Source organism: Diceros bicornis, chromosome 15 (assembly GCF_020826845.1).
Source record: "Diceros bicornis minor isolate mBicDic1 chromosome 15, mDicBic1.mat.cur, whole genome shotgun sequence".
Lineage (NCBI taxonomy): Eukaryota > Metazoa > Chordata > Mammalia > Perissodactyla > Rhinocerotidae > Diceros > Diceros bicornis.
In genome coordinates, this window is record NC_080754.1 from 25635701 (window position 1) to 25655802 (window position 20102).

The window sequence follows — 20102 nt, forward strand, 5'->3', positions numbered from 1 at the left end:
ATTTAAACCCTTCTCCACTTGGCCCAGGAATTAGACGAAAATGATGGGTGCTCTCTAGGGAAAGCTGCCTGATGATAATTTTGATTACAGTAACTCCCTTTTCGAATATCCCAGCTTACAGACAACCAATGACATTTAATACAAATGACTTTCTTCTTTTCCTTCTAAATTTTTCTTCCTAAGTAAAAAATAATTTTTTGCTAGAGTTTTTAGTAACTAGTGTCACACTCTTGAAGGTTGTCTGCTTTCCTTCTCTCTCTCCCTGTCCCAGTGGTGGTGACTGAGTGCTCTCATGGACACTACATCTGCTTTTCAAAGCACACCTATCTGCGTACTTCTTACTTGCTCTCCTCTCCTCTCCACACTGACCCAGACACCCTCTTCATTCTCCAAATACCATTTAAATTATTTTTTCCTTAAAAATCATCCTTTTTTTCACCACCTGAGCCTGGGTCCTGACCTCATGCCTGGACTATTGCAGTAGCCATTTGATCTTTCCACACTGTGGTCCACCTCCCAGGCCTTGCTCTCCTGCCAGGTCTTCCACGAGCACTGATGTTGCTTTCCTCTTGCCTGCACGGGTAGTGGTCTCCAATGTGGGGGTGTGCCTTCAGGTACACAAGACAGTTTATTGAGGTACAGAAAGAAAATATTAGAATCCATTTATCTCATCATTTTTAAATGGTTTTGTGTATGTTTTATTATGCACATAATGATAATACAATAGCCAGAAATATAATTTATGAATAAGTTACATGTTTTGGGAGTGTATGACCAAAATTGTGTTTACTGGTAGAGGTATATAATCAAAGTTTGGAAATCACTGGCCCATGGAGAAAGTCCACACTTACCCAATATTCTAATGTTTTGTAGCCCATTCTCCAACCTGCCTTTCCAACATCCACTTATTATTCTGGTTGATGAACTCTGCTCCAACCAGCTTGTTTTCTTCACTGTCCCCAACACACATTTGGCTTTCCTCCCTCCAAGTTTCTGTTCATACCACCCCACTTCTCTGGAATGTTCTCCCTCTTATTTTTGCTTATCTAAAGCATAATAGTCCTTCAAGATCCTACTCAAATCTCATCTCTCTACAAAGGCTTCCCTGACCAGCCCAGGCCAGAGTTCTTCTGGAATCCCATAGCAATTACTATATAAGCCACATACTGCCTGGGACAGCTCTTAGAAGGTCCTGTTGTGTTATTTGTTAAAATATCTTTTCATGGCAGCTTACCTCCTCAACTACATGATTAGTCATTTAGAACATTATTTTTACCTCCTTCACACTTACACTTACATCAGTAAACACTTGTTTCCAAAAGTCTGTATTTTTTTCATATTTTGGATTACCTTTTTCCTGCTACTACTGTTCACCTTAGCACTGTTGGGAGTCTCTGTGGACCTCTAGTTTGTGTGATCAATGGGTCTGGTGTTAAACATGTGAGTGCAGGTATAGAAAAGTCCCATAAGAGCAAATTTCCCAGAGCAGAGGGACTGTAGGATGGCGGTGGAGTTGATCGGCCCCATAACAGGTTCTCAACAAATATCTGTTGAATGAATGGCCTTTCTGTGGTGAGTTTACCATAATAAGGGCTTTTATTTCTTCTTCCACCAGTAACTACTTCTTGAGAACCTCCAGTGAGCCCAGAATTATAGATGTTTCTTTGGCCAAACATATAAAATCAAGCCCATATCATGGAAAGGAATGAGGGAGCAGTGGTTTGGTTTCTCAGAATCTTCTCACCAAAATTCCATCCTTTGTCTTTTCCACTACTTTCTCTTTCTTCCCATCCCAATACATACCCACCGTGGGGTAGCGATGAAGCAACAGGAGGTGATTGTTTCCTCAGCCATATTTGAGAATACTGAGTTGCATTTTCACCTCCACGACTTGAATTCCTATTCCTCATCAGCTCTTTAGCTTAGAAGAGGGTAAGATCTGTTAAAGTTACAGAGTTTTTATTTGACTCTAAGTACAACAGTGTGACAGCTGCCAAAATAGTCATCGTGGTCATAGGTTCAGTTAGTGAAAGTACAATGTACAGATCAAGGGGAGTAATAGCCCCATTGTACTCAAAGCTCTTCAGACCACACCTGTCATGAGTTGTGCATGAGTCACACATCAGGTTCTGAACACAGCATTCTAAAATGTTCTTGAACTCAGTGGAAGGGCCCTGGAGGAGGTAACCAGTGCTATGTGGTCCATGTCATTTGAAGGAAAGTTGAAGAAACCAAGGTCAAGTATGAGGAGAAATTAGGGGAGAGGAGACACATGCGAGTTGTCTTCTAATAATTGAGCACCACCATGGGAAAGAAGAGTTGCTCTCACTCTTCGTTGCTCCAGAGGGTAGAACCTAGACCTGTGGGTGGAAGTTATCTTAGTTCAGTATAAGACGAACTAATAAGGTCCTTTCCAATTTATAGAGTTTGGAAATTTTACAGGAGCATCTGGTATACTTGGACTTTTATATCTAGGGCTTGGCTTCTTCCTGCCTTCTTTTTGGTTGCTCAAGACATGGTACCAAATTCTGCACTTAGAATTCATTTGGCCCCCTCGCTTTGCCTGAAAGCCATGAGATCCCTTGTGTCTCTGGGTCCCAAGGCTGCCCTTGGTGTTTTTTGGTTACATGGTCATGACTGCACCAAGGCTTCCGCCCCAAGGAGTTGTGATCTCTGCTGCTTGAGAGCTGCTGTTAGGGAATGAGGGCAGGTGTTCTCCACTCACCTGCGGTGCAGATAAAACCTCGGAAGCCCTCCTAGAACCTCCTTTGGCAAGTCCCTGTAGACATTAATGGACACTTCTGAGTTCTTGCCTGCGAGCCTTGGTGTTTAACCAGTGCTTTTATTTACCAAGAGAGGATGCCCACCCACGTCCCTCAAATAGAGCTAACATACTTTTTCTGGGTTTTGTAGTAATGTATTGTCTTTAATTCTGAGCCAAGACTAAGGACTCCTCTTGCTTTCCCTGTGTGATTTTTAATAAAGCTTTTCCTAGACATGTGGACTGGCGGTGGTGGTGGTGGTGGTGAGTGTGTAAGGATTCAGAAGACCTAGGTTTTAGTCCTGCCTCTGCTACTTATTGTGTAGCCCTGGGAAAGTTACTTCGTCTACTTGAGCTTCTCTTTTATCTCATTTATCAACAACAATGATTCTATCCCCCTGAATCTAATCTCAGGAGAGGTAGGATGATAATTGAGTAAGGTGTGAATGTGCTTTGTAAACTGATAAGCGGGCATCCTACAAATGTTAGCTCTTAACCACCTCATCTGCATTGTGAAGGGCAGGGAAAAGGAACCATGCCATACTTCATCTTCTGTAGCCACACCCTGGGCACAGGGACACAGTATTTGTTAGCCAGTAGATTGGTGGTTGGGTGAATGTTGCAGGGTAATAGCTTAACAACCCATATGATTTGGTTTTATTCCTCAGTTTTGAGAAGCAAGAGCTTCCTGGCCATGTGATAATCTAGTGTGCCTCTAAACAGCTCCAGGATTCTACCACCTGCATGAGATGAAAGACTGAGCCTCTAGAAAGAAAGATCGCTCTCTGAGCTCTTAACCTCAGGTAGCACATCACAGTAGTTCATTGGGCTCAGGATGGCACCAATGGACCCTTGGCTGATAATCCTCTGCCTTTATGGAAGGGGCTGGCCAGGATTGAGCTCTTGTTCAGTCTGCCTGGTGGCCTGGCATCCTGAGAATGAGTTCTACTTGCTTCAGCAAGACTTCCCTCCCTCTGATTCTCCTGCTTTGATAGCATCCATCTCCCTAGGCTAGCCTTGTGGGCCACGGAACATGGCTCGGGCCAGGCTGCATTTGTGTATGTGCTTTGCTCTCCTTTAGGTGAATTGACTTGCTTTGTCAAAGGCAAGGTAGAGTTAGCAGAAGTTCAGAGTCCAGATGGGAGGAAATAATGGCCCCATCATATCCATTGTGGAGGTGTGTGTTTTGGAACTGGGTTCTTCTGGCATCCCTCTGTGGAAAAGATTCTTGAGCTTGTTGAAATAGAAAAGTTTAAATTTCCACCAAATGAAATTTAAGACAAAGTCACAAATCTGAAATGTCATTTGCCTGGAAAATCTAGACTTCAATTTTTCTACTGTATAGTTGTGTTCCCCACCCTCACCCTCAATGTGCGGGAATGACTAAGATCTAATACTTTTTGTCCAGAGAATATTATACAAATTTTTGTAGAAGGGTGGGGCAGCTGAGAGGTTGGTGTGGTAGGTGGTATTGGATCAGCACCCTTACTTGTTGTCTTATCAGATGAGCTTTGACCTCTCACAAAGAGTTCCACAGTATATTCAATGAATTCCTGGAGTCCTACTATGTGCCAGCTCTGAGATCAAGCACAGAACCTTCCTTAATGAGGCTCACAGCCTATGGTTAATGATCAAAATCCTCTCCTGCCTAGGGGCCGGCCCGGTGGCGCAAGCGGTTAAGTGCGCGCGCTCCGCTGCGGCGGCCCGGGGTTCGCTGGTTCGGATCCTGGGCGCGCACCGACGCACTGCTTGGTAAGCCATGCTGTGGCGGCGTCCCATATAAAGTGGAGGAAGATAGGCACCGACGTTAGCCCAGGGCCGTCTTCCTCAGCGAAAAAAAGAGGAGGATTGGCGGATGTTAGCTCAGGGCTGATCTCCTCACAAAAAAAAAAAAAAAAAAAATCCTCTCCTGCCTAGACTGTTGCAACCATTTCCTCCCAGATTTTAGTCTGACATCTCTCTACGTGACTGCCAGAGAGACCTTTCTTTTCTTTTCTTAATTTTTTTGGAAAAACTTAATAGCTCTTTTCTGACTAATAAAAGCAATGTATGCTCATTCAAGAAAAATTGGAAAAATAACAAGAGTATAAACACAAATTATATCACTCATAATATCATCATCTACACATATTCAGTGTTGAAATATTGATATATTCTAGACCGTTTTTAAAACAATGTAATTAATCACAGAGTATATAAAATTTAACCTTGTTGGCCTTTACTATTATATCAGAGATGTTTTCCCACGTCATGAAAAGCTCTTAGGAACATTAAGGCTGATGCTTCTAAAACTTAAATTAAATCATGTTACTTCCCTGCTTAAAATTCTCCCATCATTGGTCCTAGAAGGTAAAGTCTCTACCTAATGCCACACACAAAGCTCCTTATGATCTGATCCCTGCAAACTTCTCCAGGGTTATCTATTTCACGTCCCACCTCTTCTTTCCCTAGTGCTCACTCACCCCAACTCACGTAACACACGCCAACTCCCACCCTCTTCACACCCTATATCCTACCTATACCAGGCAGCTTTCAGCTTCCCAGGCTGCCCTGTGTAGTTTCACAACTTGATCCTTTATGCACAGTCCTGATCCTGCCTGGAATGTCCTTCCATTGGGGTAGCCAATGAAATCCTTTTCATTTCTCAATACTCAGTTCAAGCGTTACCTCTCCCATTAAGTCTCTTCCTTCCCTCCACCCCGCTGTAGAGCTGCCTGCTCCTTTTGTCATCCTCCATGGTACCCCTTCTGTCTAGAAGAGCACCTGTTATAGCTTAAATTATGGAGGGCAAGGAGCCATCTCTTATTCATCTTTGTTTCTCCAACACTTTGCAAATATTCAGCATGTAGTAGATACTCGATAAATATTTGCTTTAGTACAAACAAATGATCAATTACAATACTGTGTAATGACTGCTGCTCATGGGATGTGTAAATGGTGCTTATAGGAGCCCAGAGGAAGGGCATTTTATGGGTATGTGATTCAAGGTTCAGCAGACAGGAAATGTGTTCATTTTTAATGTGGAGACAGCCTTCCTCCATACTTAATCTACTTTTTTGAATCCTGTTTGCATTTCTGTTCCCTGACCTTGGACCAACTATAGGAGCAACTATTGTGCAACTTTTGTCGCTCCCTCGTTTGTACACTGTTTCCTTGGTCTACTGGGACTGTTGTGGCCTGAACCCCTGCAGGGCAGAAGTCCTCCCTGTGGCTGCACAGCCCACCATGCATCAACCAGCCACCACTATCTGTTTCTCCCTGGGAGCAGCACAGACAATTGCAGGCAACCCCTGGTGGCCCTCGGCTGGAACCCAGTATCCCAACTGTAGCACAGGTAGCCAAGTTCTCAGAGGGAATCACTCTTGAATTATTATAAGTATTTCTAGCCGGATTTTATTTGGGCAGATTACCCAGCATACAGCTTAGCCAAACCCTTTATTGCCCTCTTCTTCCTCTCTCATTGCCTCTGCCCTTCTCAGCTCCATCTCAGAGAGTTCTTCTCTGGAGATGACTTGGGCTTCTTTGCTCATAAGACAAGTCAGGCAGGAGGAGATGGAACGTATTTCCGTGTGTGACACTTTGGACTCCTCAGATGTCCTTCCTTCTGTAGGAGAGTTGAGAGTGGACCACACCAAGCTAGATGTTTTGCAGGAGAGCCTTGTAGGCAGAGATGTAAGCCTGTTTCCCAGGCCTTGCAGCCAGCATCCTGCCAGCCAAAAGGCTGCAGAACAAAGGCTGTAATCGGACAATGGGGAAAGGGGTAGGGGATGTAAAAGGCATGTAATCAGATCAATCACCAGCTGGGTCCATCTGCTTGCGGAGTCTGTCTCTGGTGGTGGCACCAAGGGACATGTCACATGTCCTTGGAAAACTTGCCTGTCCGGTGGCTTGTCAAGCCTCAGCACCAGACACTCATTTCCTTAATAACTGGTTATAGATCCTGAATCTATAAATTTAGCTAAACTCTTCTTGACCTTTCTATGTTTTTAGCCTATGCTGCTTCTCTGGATGAGAACCTCCATGGTTGACTACTTGTTCTGTAAAATGCCTTCGTGTCAAGTTAAAAGTAATTCTCTCTCTTAAGTTTGAAGACCCTGTCCTCTTATTTCTAGTTTCTAGTAACAAATTCATGTTTGGCTTTTGGCACATTCTGTTGATTTGAGAGTAGAGTAGGGGAAAAGAAGGTTGACATCTCTTCTTAGCTTTAAGTTTTTCAGTTTCCAGTCTTAATATTCTCCACCTGTTCTCATATAGCCGCCTAGTGGGCACCTCATTCATTTTTTGTTTCATTTCCCTGGACTGTTTCTACCTCTAGTCGGCCCATGTTGAAATATAGCAGCTAAGAAAGTTCATGACAGATATTCCAAGTGCAGGTGGCTTAAGACCATGCTGAAGCCTTTTGTTCTTGCTACCTTTCTGGACATTTTTTGATCTTTGTGACTTTAACCTTAGGGGTGATGTTTTCAAAGACTACGAAAGTGAAGCCTTTCCTTAGCCACAGTGGCTAATGTAGACAGGCATTTTGTATACGGATAGTTTGGATTAGTCTCCCCTGTTTGCTTTGACCTTGCCTACCTTGACCTTGATCTCCAGTCTTACTGTTTATCCACATTGCTTCTGCCATTTGCATAATGAAATGCTAAATGTCACTGTGTGATCTTTCTTCCTGGATACTTGTAAGAATGTTAAGATGGACCCCATTTTTGAATGTCCTTATTCCATACATGGGAATGTCCCAGTTCCATACATGGGAAAAAACTCATCATTATAGAGCATTTTTAATTTATCAAGGGGTTGTACAACTATTGTCTCTCTCTATTTCTTAGAAATCTGTAGAAAAGAGAGAACTGATGCGAAAATTGAGAAAAACTGAAGCATAGAACAATTTTAGTTGTCTCACTGAAGACCATCTAGTCTCTAGCAAATCTCGGATTAGAATCCTTTACCCTTAGCTTTTTCTCGAGTACAGTATTAATCCCTTTAATTTATTTCTCAATCCTGCAGCACTTTAATTAAAAGAAATGAAAGAGATTAATAAATGAAAGAAAGCCAGTGGTAAATAACCTTAGCAAAGATTTTTTTAGAAAAGGCTAAATCTATTGACCTCTTCTTGTCAATATCTCGTCAGCCTCTTCAAAAAAAAACTGTAGCTGATTTAATAAGATTTTACCAAACAGTTGTCCTATTACTACCCTACAACCTTACCAGTTGGCATTTGATGGTCCTACAACTCAGTTTCTAACTGCTTGTTTGGTGTAGAATTGCGATGATTAGCTTTACCTCTGGAGCTCTTTCCCAGAGATAAGTCACTTGACGATTTTCATTATGTCTGGGAAATTGGCAGCACAGGACGCCAAGTACATCCTGATTGCCTGAGAAGGCAGCAGCTCTGCCGCAGGAAGATGGGAGTCTCTGGTCTCCTGGTGCTTCACTGAGGTTGGGTGAGAACAGCCTTGGCTACTGATATGCCAAGTTGGCTGCGGCGAGGCTGGGGGGACATGAGGGCTTCCAGATGGCTTTTCAGTGTATACTTCTCTAAGGTTGTTTGTTCTTCTCTTTTCAGAGTCTAGAAGGAGGCTCATACCGGGGAAGCTTGAAAGACCCTGCAGGCTGCCTGAATGAGGGAATGACCCCGCCCACACCTCCTAGAAACCTGGAAGAAGAACAGAAAGCCAAGGCCCTGAGAGGCAGGATGTAAGTGGCTTTCCCAGATTCCACCGTGGCGTGCGTGTGTGGAGTGGACAATGGGCAAGGGTTGCGGGAAGCTTGGGGAGAATTAGAGAGGGATTCCCCACACTGTTTCCATTGATATCATTCATTCTAAGTAAAGGTGACCTGGATCTATACAGTGTAGCATTGATAAACAAGGAGCTACTGTGGCACTGACTTTAAGAATTATAAGCTGAAATATTTTCTGTGAGATAGCAGCTGTTATTGACAAAGTGTGGTTATAAGCAAGGTCTGTTAGAATAAAATATGCTGATAAAAGGACAATGACAAAGTTCAGGGAACTATGGACTATTGCTCTGGTCCCATATCAGAAAATCCATGGCAGAAAGTCCGAGGGAGTTTCATCTGAGGAAATGTTTTCCCCAGATGTAGGAAAGTAGTGTTTAGGAAAAGGGAGCTGTTTTACCACCAGACCAGGGCCTATCTCTACTCCTTCTCCAGAGGTTTGAATTTTGCATCCATTGGTGGGCTTAGTTCCAAGAGAACCTCTTCACTTTTTGAATGGTTGGGGTAAATACGATTTACATTGCAGTCCATTTCATAAAAACCCATATGTCATGGAAGGTTTGCGTAATCCACCTTGATGTGAAGTCAGTCTTCTATTATTTGAGATGATCAGGAAGATATCAGATGCCATTAATGCAAAACCACAATTCCTCTGAAACTTGAGTTTTTTTCTTTAGGGTTTCACTCTGTGTTGGAAGCAGAGCTACTAAGGAGCCTTGGACATAGCTCGATGTGTAAGGTGTTGTAAGCACAGCGAGAATTGGGTAGGCAGATGTGAAGGGTCCCTCCCTGTTGCTGATTAGTCCGCCCTTCTTCCTCAAACTCATTGCTCCTTTAGCCTGGTCATAGACGTGAAGATCAGCAAAAATAAATGAAGCCAGGTCCTTCTGTTGCCCGGAAATAGGCAAAGTGAACGTTTATGACTTTGTTTCCTAGGAAACATCATAGCCAGGGCTTGGCCTCAGAGCAGGGCTGTCACTTCATAGTGGAGATGAGCAAGTGGCCTGTAAGCTCTCTAGTTCCGTATTTACCCCCTCAACTTATGAGTGCTCAGGGGAAGCCCAAGAATGGAATAGAGCTAGAGAAATACCATCTCCAAGGGAAATGTCGCAGGACTTGTACAAAGCTGATTCTCCTTGGCTTCTCAGGCTGTTTTTACATAGATGAGGCCGAGTTGGAGCTGATGTTCCAGTCCTTTGTCAAGCCAAAGCAAAGCTCAGATCAGGGAAGTGAACTTTGAGGTAGCAGATGGTACTTGGCAAAGCCTGTCACTACTCTTGTCACTTAGGTCAAACGGGCCTATGAGCAGTCATTTATGCCGTTGTCCTGCTTCCAGACATGATATTGTCCGATTTTGCTCCAAAGGGCAAAAATTTGCTGCCTCTTTTACCCACTACACCCATCTCAGCTCCCTCTTCTCACTCTGTTGCCCAACTCTCCACCTGCTGAGCTATCCTGAAAATCCAGCTGTTAGATGTCTCATTCCTCTTTCTGTAGATTGTTTTTATCCTGCTGTGATCTATGGCCACGATGACAGAGAGGATACATAGGTGTTTAATGGTAAGCCCTATGTGCGACTAGAGGCTGAGGGGTATAGAGAACTCAGACTCAGTCCAGAAGATGGCAAGACATCAAACGGTTAAATGAGAGCTCCATGGAGAAAAGATGAAAACAAATAGTTATGCGTCTAGGAGAAGAAAAAGGCTGAGAATGGACCTAGTTGTCCAAATTTTGGTTGCTCATTCATTCAACAAATATTTGTTGGACACCTGTTATGTACCAAGTGCTTGGGATACATCAGTGAATAACACAAACAACAAGGACAGAAGTCAAGTCTGTGCTCTCGTGGCAAGTTGACATTCTAATGGGAGAAATCATATAATAAACAAAATAAAAAATAAGTTATGTGGTATGTTAGAAGCTGGAAAAAGAAAAAGTAGTAAGGGAGATCAGGAGTAGGTATGAGGCCTTTTTCCAGTTTTAAATGGTTCTGACATTTGCATAAACACCAGCGGGAGGTAAGGAATTAGCCATGGAGGAAAAGTGTTCAGTGGCAGAAGGAACAGCCAGTGCAAAGGCTCTAAGGGATTTTCTGTGGAAGACCAGCCACTCCCTACGGTTATGAAAGATAAAGATTAGACTGGGGTCTGATCTGTAGTTGGAAGAAGTTTAGTTGGACCAAAGAATAACATTTACCTTGTGAATAAGCTTTACTAATAAGAAGTGAACATGAAAAAAAAAAATTGCTTTGTCATCAATTCAATTTATTTGGCAATTAACCATGCACTGCCTTGTGATGCATGTAATTTAAATCTTTTATGTATCTTTTCAGAACGTCTTTTAACGTGTCATTATCTCCCCAAGTATTTTATCAGCCTTTCAAGGGAAGAGACGCCAGGTCTGCTAGCAGCACCTAGTCCGGTTCCCTTCCCTAGAGGCTGGAAAGCCCAAGATAGCCCTCAATCTGTCAGCAGATAGCTTGGGATAAAAATATCGCCTGGAGACAGAGAGCTGAACTCCATCTCCAGAGAGCCCTTCCAACCCCAAATTCCCACTCCAACTTTGCTGTGGGTTTTCTTCTACCACTTTCTTCCAAGCACTAATTGGGCCATGCTAAAGATAAATTTAAATGCTTGTATTTGGCCTTGGCAGTTCCTTCCTGTGGCCTCCAATTCGCGATTGTGTGTATTAGAGAGAGGGAGCTGGTCGAAATTGCTGAACATGCTGATAAAGAAGCGTGTGTTCCTTTTGCTTCCTCCCCATCACCCTGAGGCCCCAGACCCGGGGAGTTGGTGGCTTCTCTGTGCTGTGTAGATCAAGAATTCCAGATGAATTGCTTCCTGGGTTCAGAACGATTACAACACTTGGGCTGGGGCCCCTCTTTGACAGTTTAGAACTTAATCCTTTCTGCCACTTGGGCCAAAAATGCAGTTGTGTGGCTCCAGGCGAAACTCTTTCAAATTTAAGTAATACAAATCAGACTCCAGTAAGCTGCACGGCACCTAGCCTGGCCGTGTGCACAGCATTTTAAGTCCAGCCTTTTACTGTCTGGAGAGAAAGAAAGAGAAGTGCTTGGGTTTGATACCTCAGGGACTCCAGAGAGCCAGTCTGAGTAGTTGGCCAGGCAGCGGACGACAGTAAAAGAGCAGAGTCTTGGACTCCTGTGAAACTGGGTTCACATCCCAGCTCTGCTACTCACTTGGTCATCTTAGGCAATACCGCCTCAGTATTTTCATCTATATAAAGTAGGTTTTGTAGTACCTACCTTGTTAGAAGCATGAGAAAACCCAGAGGAAGCAACTGGCACAAAGTAAAAGCTCTGAGAGGAGGAAATCATTAACAAGAAAGAAACAAAGAAAGCAAATGTCCTTGAAGTTGTTAAATCCTGCCTCTGGTAGGGGTGAGGAGGTTGCTGCATTCCAGGTTGTGATTATGGAATGTCTGCAGTCAATCCTGCTGGCCTTGACTGGGGATTTTGCAGGCTAGTTACCACGGATACCCATCTGAATAATTGTGGCTTCTGTATCTCAAAAGCTTCACTTGATGTCAGTGTCTCTGAGGCCTCAAAGGTTGCTTACCAAACAAATGTCTTTTTCTTGTTAAGCGAAGAATGGAGCTGAAATGAAGGAATAAAAGTCTCACGTTGATCCCTTGGCCTCAAAGCTTTCGTAACTCAGTTTGCCAGAGTGGTTGTCATTCCTTCTGCCCTGTGTCTACACAACTGTTCAGTTATAGGTGAGGGAGGAAGAAGCAGCAGAAATAGAAAGAAGAATGCTGGGTTGTGAGTGTTGTTCTTTATCTGACTATTGTGTGCTGTCTGGGAAAGCCCTCTAGGCCTCAATGCCCTCAGCTCTTCAGTGGGGCCTCTTGTAGAAAAAGCACCAGTAAGCACCTTCCTGAGAGGTGCCAAGCGTGGGGTTTTGGGTGGGCTTGTCATAAAGATGCCGAAGCAACCTTCCTGTGAACTTAAGTGTGAAGAGTTCTTGCTTTACAATGAAGAGGAGCCCTCATTGTTCTTAATCTCCTGCTCAGGTTTGTCCTGAATGAGCTGGTACAGACAGAGAAAGACTATGTCAAGGATCTGGGGATTGTGGTGGAGGTGAGTAAATGGCTCAGGCTGGGACTGTGTCACCCAACCAAGGGCATATTGGACCCTACCTGGGCCGAGGTGTTTTCACTTGAGGGTATGTATTTTATTCTGTCTGGGTATTTGCAGAAATGAAACTAACAATGGTAATAGATCAAACAGAATATGTAACTAATTTTTTTTCTTTTTCCCTTGAAGTATTTTAAGAGGTTTAGAGGGAGGGGGGGCCCTGAATGTTGCAGCATTTGGAGGAGGCTCCTGGTTAGAGCTGAGTCCATTTCACCTTGTTTTAGGTGACCAAATTATTATCTTAGGAGGTTTTCTTTGATATTTAACCTCATGACATATATTCTTCAGAGCTATGACCCACCGTGGGCACTAAGCAGGTAACTCTTAGTGAAACCTTGGGGTTTATATGTTTCCGTAGATTTTAGGGAGAACTTATGGCTACCAAGAAGACAGACAAAAAAAACCACCAATAAGGCAACAGTGACAGGTCCACAGTTAAGAGTCAACGTGGTCTTAAAACAGCTCTCTCTCCATAGAGCTTTACTTTAGGGAGATTTAGCACTTGGATGAGAAAATCTAAGAAAGTAAATGGATAATTTAGATGGCTTAGAGCTGTGTTGTTAATCACCTTAAACAAAGAATGTGAAGGCGAAAATTTGAGTGCCTGATCTCTAAATCACCTGATGTTTCCTTACATTTGCCCTAAAGTCCCCATCCTGTGAAACCTACTGATTTAGGAGTTTGTATTTGGTTATCCTGAACCTTGTATAAACAGACTAGCCTGGCATATAGAGAACTGAATTCTAACTTATGGAAAGTTAATTCTCTTCTCCAAGGGGGAATATGGGCAGAAAGGGGTACTGTGCCTCCATATGCAGCACAGCCTAGAAGTAGAGGGCTTAGGCATCTAGAGACTGAGGTCCAGGGAAGTCAGACATCAGTGGTGTGACTGTAAGACAAATCACATAACTCCCTGGTGCCTTGGCTTCCTCATCTGTCAGATGTGGATAGATGCTGCCTGTGCAACCTCAAAACTTGATTTTAAAGCTGAAATGAGACTATATATGATAGCATTTTACAGAGTCTAAAGTATTAACTTATTAAGACTTATTTCTAGGCCAGGTGTGTCTACTTCTAAGCCTTAACGACCATAGTTAACTTGGATTGGGAGAAGGGAAAGGGACAAATGATTGTCTTCTTTCTTTGTTCCGCTTTCTTAAGGGGGCTGGAGACCAAGGGATCCAGAACTTCATAAAAGTTTTGTCTATCATTCTGCACAAAGGGAAGGTCCTGGTTGAATAGTGAGAAACCACAGAAGCCCTTGCCCTGAAACTCACGCAGCGATGGGTGCTTACCCGGGACTGCAGTGTGGGGCTCGGCCCAGAAAGCTTTCCTGTGAAAATGCTCTACTCACCATTTCTCCACTCTGCAGGGCTTCATGAAGAGAATAGAAGAAAAGGGTGTCCCTGAGGACATGCGAGGAAAGGATAAAATAGTGTTTGGAAATATTCACCAGATCTATGACTGGCATAAGGAGTAAGTGCTACATTGTCCTGAGGGTTGGGGTGTCCTGGGAATCCAGGACTCTCCCGTCCTCCCCCTGCATCTGACCTTAGGGGTAGGGTTTGGGGAGAGTCTTCTGTCATTTATCTCAGCACTGAGAAATAATACAGTCCTGAAGAATGTGGCTTCTTTCTCTTATCCCTTCCATCCTTTTAGCTTTTTCCTGGCTGAACTGGAAAAATGTATCCAGGAGCAAGACAGATTGGCACAGCTCTTTATTAAACATGTGAGTGTTTCCCTTTGCCCCCAGCCCCCTACCCTCAACCAGGCTTATTTACATTCATTTTAAAATTCCTTCTCTCTTCTGCTCTTCCTTCTCATCCCTCTCTGAGTTGTCGGTTTCTTTAACCTTCTTGGCAGTCTGGAAGACCTCTTGCCTACTGCACTTACTCTTCTATCCTTGACATTTCACTGCCCTGGTGGGTCCCCAAAGAGTGGACTGCCTCTTTGTCCTTCTCTCCGTGTGTAGACCAGCACAGCCCTCTGGGACTGAGCGTGAGGCACAAGGTGCCTGAGTGCCCGTCCCTCTGCCTTTGCAGGAGCGGAAGCTGCACATCTACGTGTGGTACTGCCAGAATAAGCCGCGCTCAGAGTACATCGTCGCCGAGTACGACGCCTACTTTGAAGTACGCTGCTCAGGCTTTGCTGAACCAGGGCCAGGGGGGAGAAACTCAGGCCAAGACCACCACATCAGAAGCCCCAGCCGTCATCCATCCATAGGTGGCCGCACACAGCACTGTTGACCCCCTCAGGACAGGGAGAGCTACCTCAACAGAGCGTTAGCTTCTCAGCTGTGTTCTCATGAGCCCCTTTGCTTGAGGGAGCTGAGGCAGCCCAGTGTGCGGCTGCTTTGAGAAACCCCCATGTGCAGAATGACTCTGTAACATACAGACTGTTTCAGAAGTTCTAGTCCTCCTTATGTGACCCCAGAGCAGACTGTGTCCACACTCTTCCTCACCAGTCCCTGGAGGCTGCCTGCTGAGACCCTCCTCCTCCTCGAGGTGCTCATAGTCACCTCCTAGTCTCTGCTGCTGTTCCCAGAGTTCTGTCAAGCATCTCAAAGTGTTTGTTTTGCCCCACCCTGGAAGTGTTTATTTTGCTGGAGGAGAGGCAACACCATCGTTTGGAAAGAGCCCTCAACTCAGGGTTTGCAGATCTGAGTTGAGGGCCCAGCCCTGTGGCTTGTGTCCTAGGAGAAGCCCTTCATTCCTGACTTGGCCCTGGAGTGGTAAAGAGAACAGAATACCCATTCCAGCTTGTCCCCCAGGACTGGGATGAGGACACAGGGTATGAAAGTGCTTGACATGTAAGAAGGTGATGGTGAAGTGTGTTACATGTTGTTAATAACAAATTAGCAGTTGTGTAGACAATTCTACCTCGTATGGTTTGAAGATTCTAAAACTTTATTGGCAAACACCAAGACTTGCCTTCTTTGTCTGAACCCTGATCTTGAGCACCCCAATTCTTTGGTTCCTTTTTTTCTAACACAGCTCCCTTGTGTTCCAGGAGGTGAAACAGGAGATAAATCAAAGGCTGACACTCAGCGACTTCCTTATCAAGCCCATTCAGAGAATAACAAAATATCAACTGCTCCTCAAGGTAAGAGAGCTGTGAGCCTGGGTCAGGGCCGGAGAAGGGTCTTCTCAGGCTCTGAGTTAGGGAGCAGGTGAGCTTGAGGTTCTGTCTCCACCACACTTTTCCTGTGAGCTAGTGGGAGGAACATGTGGGCTTTCATCTTGGCTGTTGGTTACTGGTGTCAGCTTTGCCTTCGAATAAATTACATGCCTGTTGTTCCTGCCTTTAAGGTTGGTTGGTGGGCTGGCCCCGTGGCTTAGCGGTTAAGTGCGCGCGCTCCGCTACTGGCGGCCTGGGTTCGGATCCTGGGCGCGCACTGACGCACCACTTCTCCAGCCATGCTGAGGCCATGTCCCACATACAGCAACTAGAAGGATGTGCAACTATGACATACAACTATCTACTGGGGCTTTGGGGGAAAAAAAAGGAGGAGGATTGGCAATAGATATTAGCTCAGAGCCGGTCTTCCTCAGCAAAAAGAGGAGGATTAGCATGGATGTTAGCTCAGGGCTGATCTTCCTCACAAAAAAAAAAAAAAAAGGTTGGTTGGTAATTCATTTTCTTTTCTCCAATTCACTGTCTTTGTCATCATCACTGACTTGGTACCTTTAAAAAATAAAAATAATAAGAGCATAAAATCAGAGTGGAATACAAGGATAAAGAAAAAGCAAGGCCCTAGACACCTTAGATGAGTAATACCTAAAATTTAATCATATTTTACTTTTGAAAATGGTGTAATTTGATTTTTCTTACAGAGACATGAGGTAAATGGAAGAGAGATTTACCTTCCTTTGTCCCCTCCTTTCTTGTCATAACCCCCGTCTCTTCCCTGCTCACACACTTACTCTCTCCTCTTCTTCCCTCCCTCCCTCCCTTTTCCCATAGCTTTGAATCTTTGAATATTCTGGGGTTTTCTCTATGTTATGTCCAATGTGACTCATAACTTCATATCTCAGCTACTAGACACCACTGCCCTCTCTCTTGGGGAGGAAAGTCTTCTGAGTGTTATCACAGTTTTTATGATGCTTAGGTTTTTTATAGCACTGTTTTCCTAACTATTTCACCCTTCCCTGCTTCCTCCACTTGCTAGGACTTCCTGAGATACAGCGAGAAGGCTGGTTTGGAGTGTTCAGATATTGAGGTGAGTTTTCTGCGTGTAATGCTGACTCTTCTTAGGGACGATATTGGATGTCTGTCTCTAAAGGGGAAAGGTTGTCTCTGGACAAGCGAGGGTCCAGGCTGACTCCTCTCAGACAGTAATAGCCCCTTGCAAACAGCTGCTCAGCAGGATGAGGAATGGCCAATATCAATGAACACACTGAGTGTTTTTCTAGAACTCAAGAATTCTGTCCTAGGCTAGACCAGAGCTTAGCCCTGCTGGTGTTCTTCTTGTGGCTTCCAGTGACATGTGGTGGAAAGGGTGGTATTTGAGCCCTCTAACATCCTTCAGAGTTTGGATGTTTCAACGTGCAATTTTATCCGTGAATCCAGACACTGTTTGAGTCTAACATGTAAAGTATTCCATTGTCACTCCCCCACTCGCCCCAAGGATTACTCCCTAAGTGAAGTCCTTTGAGACAACGTCACCATGGGGATTATTTTAAGCCAGGGAGGTTACAAACTATTCTGGCAGGTTGTTTTAGGTTAAAACCTCTAGTGTCCCACAAGCCATGCTAAGCTGTTGCTTGGGCAGCCAGGAAGCAACAAAGAGAAGACAAAAAAATACAAGAAAGAAAGGGAATTGATAAACAAAAGTGGGAAGGTAGGTGAAGGATGGGCTGGGTAGTATTCTCCCCACATGTGGTCACTGATTCACGTGGAGCCCCTACCCTTGATGACCAACACCCCCCAACCTAGAACAGAAAATCGCACACTCCTGAGAGTGGGCAGCAGGGACCAGGGTTCTTTCCTAGAATGAAGGAGCTGCCAGGAGGTGCCTGTCTCCCAGCACAGAATTGCCCTGAGCTTCCTGCCTGAGTGCTATTCCCCGTGCTGAGCTGCTATTGTTCTTTCCCACAGAAAGCAGTGGAGTTAATGTGCCTTGTTCCAAAACGCTGCAATGACATGATGAATCTGGGACGCCTGCAGGGCTTTGAGGTGAGCCCTTAAATGCTTCTAAGCCCTCTCTCTTCTGGGCAGCAGGAGCCCAGGCTGGGGGGTGGCTTCCCTTTGAAGCTCTGTGCCTGCCTCCTCTGCCTCCTTCACTCGCCATCTACGCCCTTATGCCTGGGCCCCCATGGTTCACAGGTCTAGAAGATGCATCTATTTAGGACATGCAGTGATAGGGCGGTCATAGGAAGTTACAGAGCAGTCAGCCAGGCTGGAGTCAGAATTCCAAAGGAGTTGGAAAGACCCAAAATTCTTTAGGACTGTGGACCCAGCAATGACTTCTTCCCTTTTCTTTCTTTCTTGAGAAATGCTGGGAATATGAAGGAGAGCCGGACGATGTGATGGAAGTAGAACCAGAGGGAAAATGGAACACTTTTTTTTTTTTTTTTGAGACGGTGGTTCCAATAAACAGGTCTATATAGTGGCTGGCTTTTTAGTTAAATGAACATTTAAAGCTCTAAGACATCAGAGTGCACATCTCTGTTCTTTGAAGAGGATAATCAAGTCTTAGGAGAAACAGCTGGATGTCCCCAGGATTTGGGTTTCAGTGAATGTACCAGTTTGCTAGGGCTACCATAACACAGTACCACAGACTGGGTGGCTTAAACAACAGAAATTTATCATCTCACATCTCTAGAAGCTAGAAGTCTGAAATCAAGGGATGGGCAAGGGTGGTTCCTTCTGAGGGCTGTGAGGAAAGGATCTGTTCAGGCCTCTCTCCTTGGCTTGTAGATGGCCGTCTTCACGTTCACATGGCATTCTTCCTGTGTCTTGACATCGTCTTCTCTCTGTACATACCTCTGTGTCCAAATTTCCCCTTTTTATAAGGACACCAGTCATATGCAATTAGGGCTCACCGTAATGACCTCACTTTAACTTGATTCCCTTTGTAAAGACCCTGTCTCCCAATAAGGTCGTATTCTGAGGTACTAGGGGTTAAGACTTCAACATATGACTTGGAGGGGGGTACAATTCAGTGAAATTTTGGAAAGCAAATTGACTTTCCTAATTTAAACTTAATAAGTGGCTGTTATTAGTTTATATCCAAACCTCATATATTAACTAAACATAATCTGTTTTGAATATTAATATGATAAAATTGGAACTGACACATCATTGACTGGTACTTAGTTGTTGCTGGACCCCTTAGAGAAAGATGTGGATCTTCTAATCCTGTTTCCTGGTAGTCCTGCAACCTAAGATTTCATTATTCCTTTTTGGAGAAAAGGGATTCGCGGAAGCTGAGCTAATTAAGAAAGTAATAGCCTTTTTTTTTCCCTGACTAAACTAGAATAGATAGAATAGAATAGATATAAGGCAGACTGGTATATAAGTAAGTTTAGAAGATGATATCTATATTCAAGTTTGGGTTCATGAGTTGGATTCATGATATTCTTGAGCCAAATTATTTTGTCCTCCTTGTCCTTCCAGCCCACTCTGGTGTCCCTGTCTGATTTCCATTGCTTTGTTGTGACCAGGAACTATGCGGAGGGTCTTCTTTGAGGTTCATTTTTTGTAGGTTCCCGGTTCTCCGTGGTAGAGCTGAGGCATTAGAGTAAGCAGCATTAGGCAGCGGAAACACACCTGAGTTCTTCCACAGTGTTTCTTCGGTCGTACTAGATGAAGTTGTACACTTTGTCCCTTGGAGTTATGCCAGGTCTGAGGCTATTCTGAACAAGCCAAGTAATTCCTATTGCTCTTAAACCTTGTTGTCCCCATGTTTTCTGAGCAGGAGTCTGGCTTGACTTGCTCTCAGTTCTCAGAAGGTCAGAAGGAGCTGCCCGCTGACAGGAGGAAGGGCATCTGATGGTGCTGTCTGGCTCAAGTTAGACTTCACAGGAAGTGTATTGTGCATGTGTGTGTGTCTACGGAAGGCCACACACAGGAGCGTGGAATCATTTTCTCTTTTAAATCAAGCACCACCGTCTTTTTTTATCAAGCCCCAGAGAATCTGCTTTGCGTTCTTTCAGCTAATTGGGAAGAACTGTGAATGTACTTCCATTCCTTCTGAAGTCCGTGGCTTTGGGCCAGGGAGCAGTTAGCCCCCTCACTTAGCTTCCCTCCCTTTAAATCCTCTAGCTTTCCTTTTAGCGTCAGCAGGGCTATAACTCATGGGTCAGGCTCTTATGTAATATCAACAGAGCTGTTGGAGCTCTCCTGGCTAGCTGGTCATTGGCTTAATATTAACTTTGGACCAAGGTAGAGATAAGCCTATGTGGCTGCTGACCTTGACAGTTAGGAGCCATGATCCAAGCAGAGGGC

The 20102-nt window shown here is 44.4% G+C and overlaps 1 protein-coding gene across 10 annotated transcripts in view; it reads left to right on the forward strand.

The window, feature by feature from the left end:
* KALRN (kalirin RhoGEF kinase) overlaps nucleotides 1-20102 on the forward strand; it is a 633650-nt gene that overhangs the window by 564528 nt on the left and 49020 nt on the right. For all 10 annotated transcript variants that reach the window (XM_058555937.1, XM_058555939.1, XM_058555940.1 and 7 more), the window contains 8 exons: nucleotides 8325-8455; nucleotides 12530-12596; nucleotides 14026-14129; nucleotides 14313-14382; nucleotides 14696-14782; nucleotides 15663-15755; nucleotides 16822-16872; nucleotides 17751-17828. In XM_058555937.1, the coding sequence (XP_058411920.1) occupies nucleotides 8325-8455; nucleotides 12530-12596; nucleotides 14026-14129; nucleotides 14313-14382; nucleotides 14696-14782; nucleotides 15663-15755; nucleotides 16822-16872; nucleotides 17751-17828 (681 nt within the window). The remainder of the gene's footprint in view (nucleotides 1-8324; nucleotides 8456-12529; nucleotides 12597-14025; nucleotides 14130-14312; nucleotides 14383-14695; nucleotides 14783-15662; nucleotides 15756-16821; nucleotides 16873-17750; nucleotides 17829-20102) is intronic.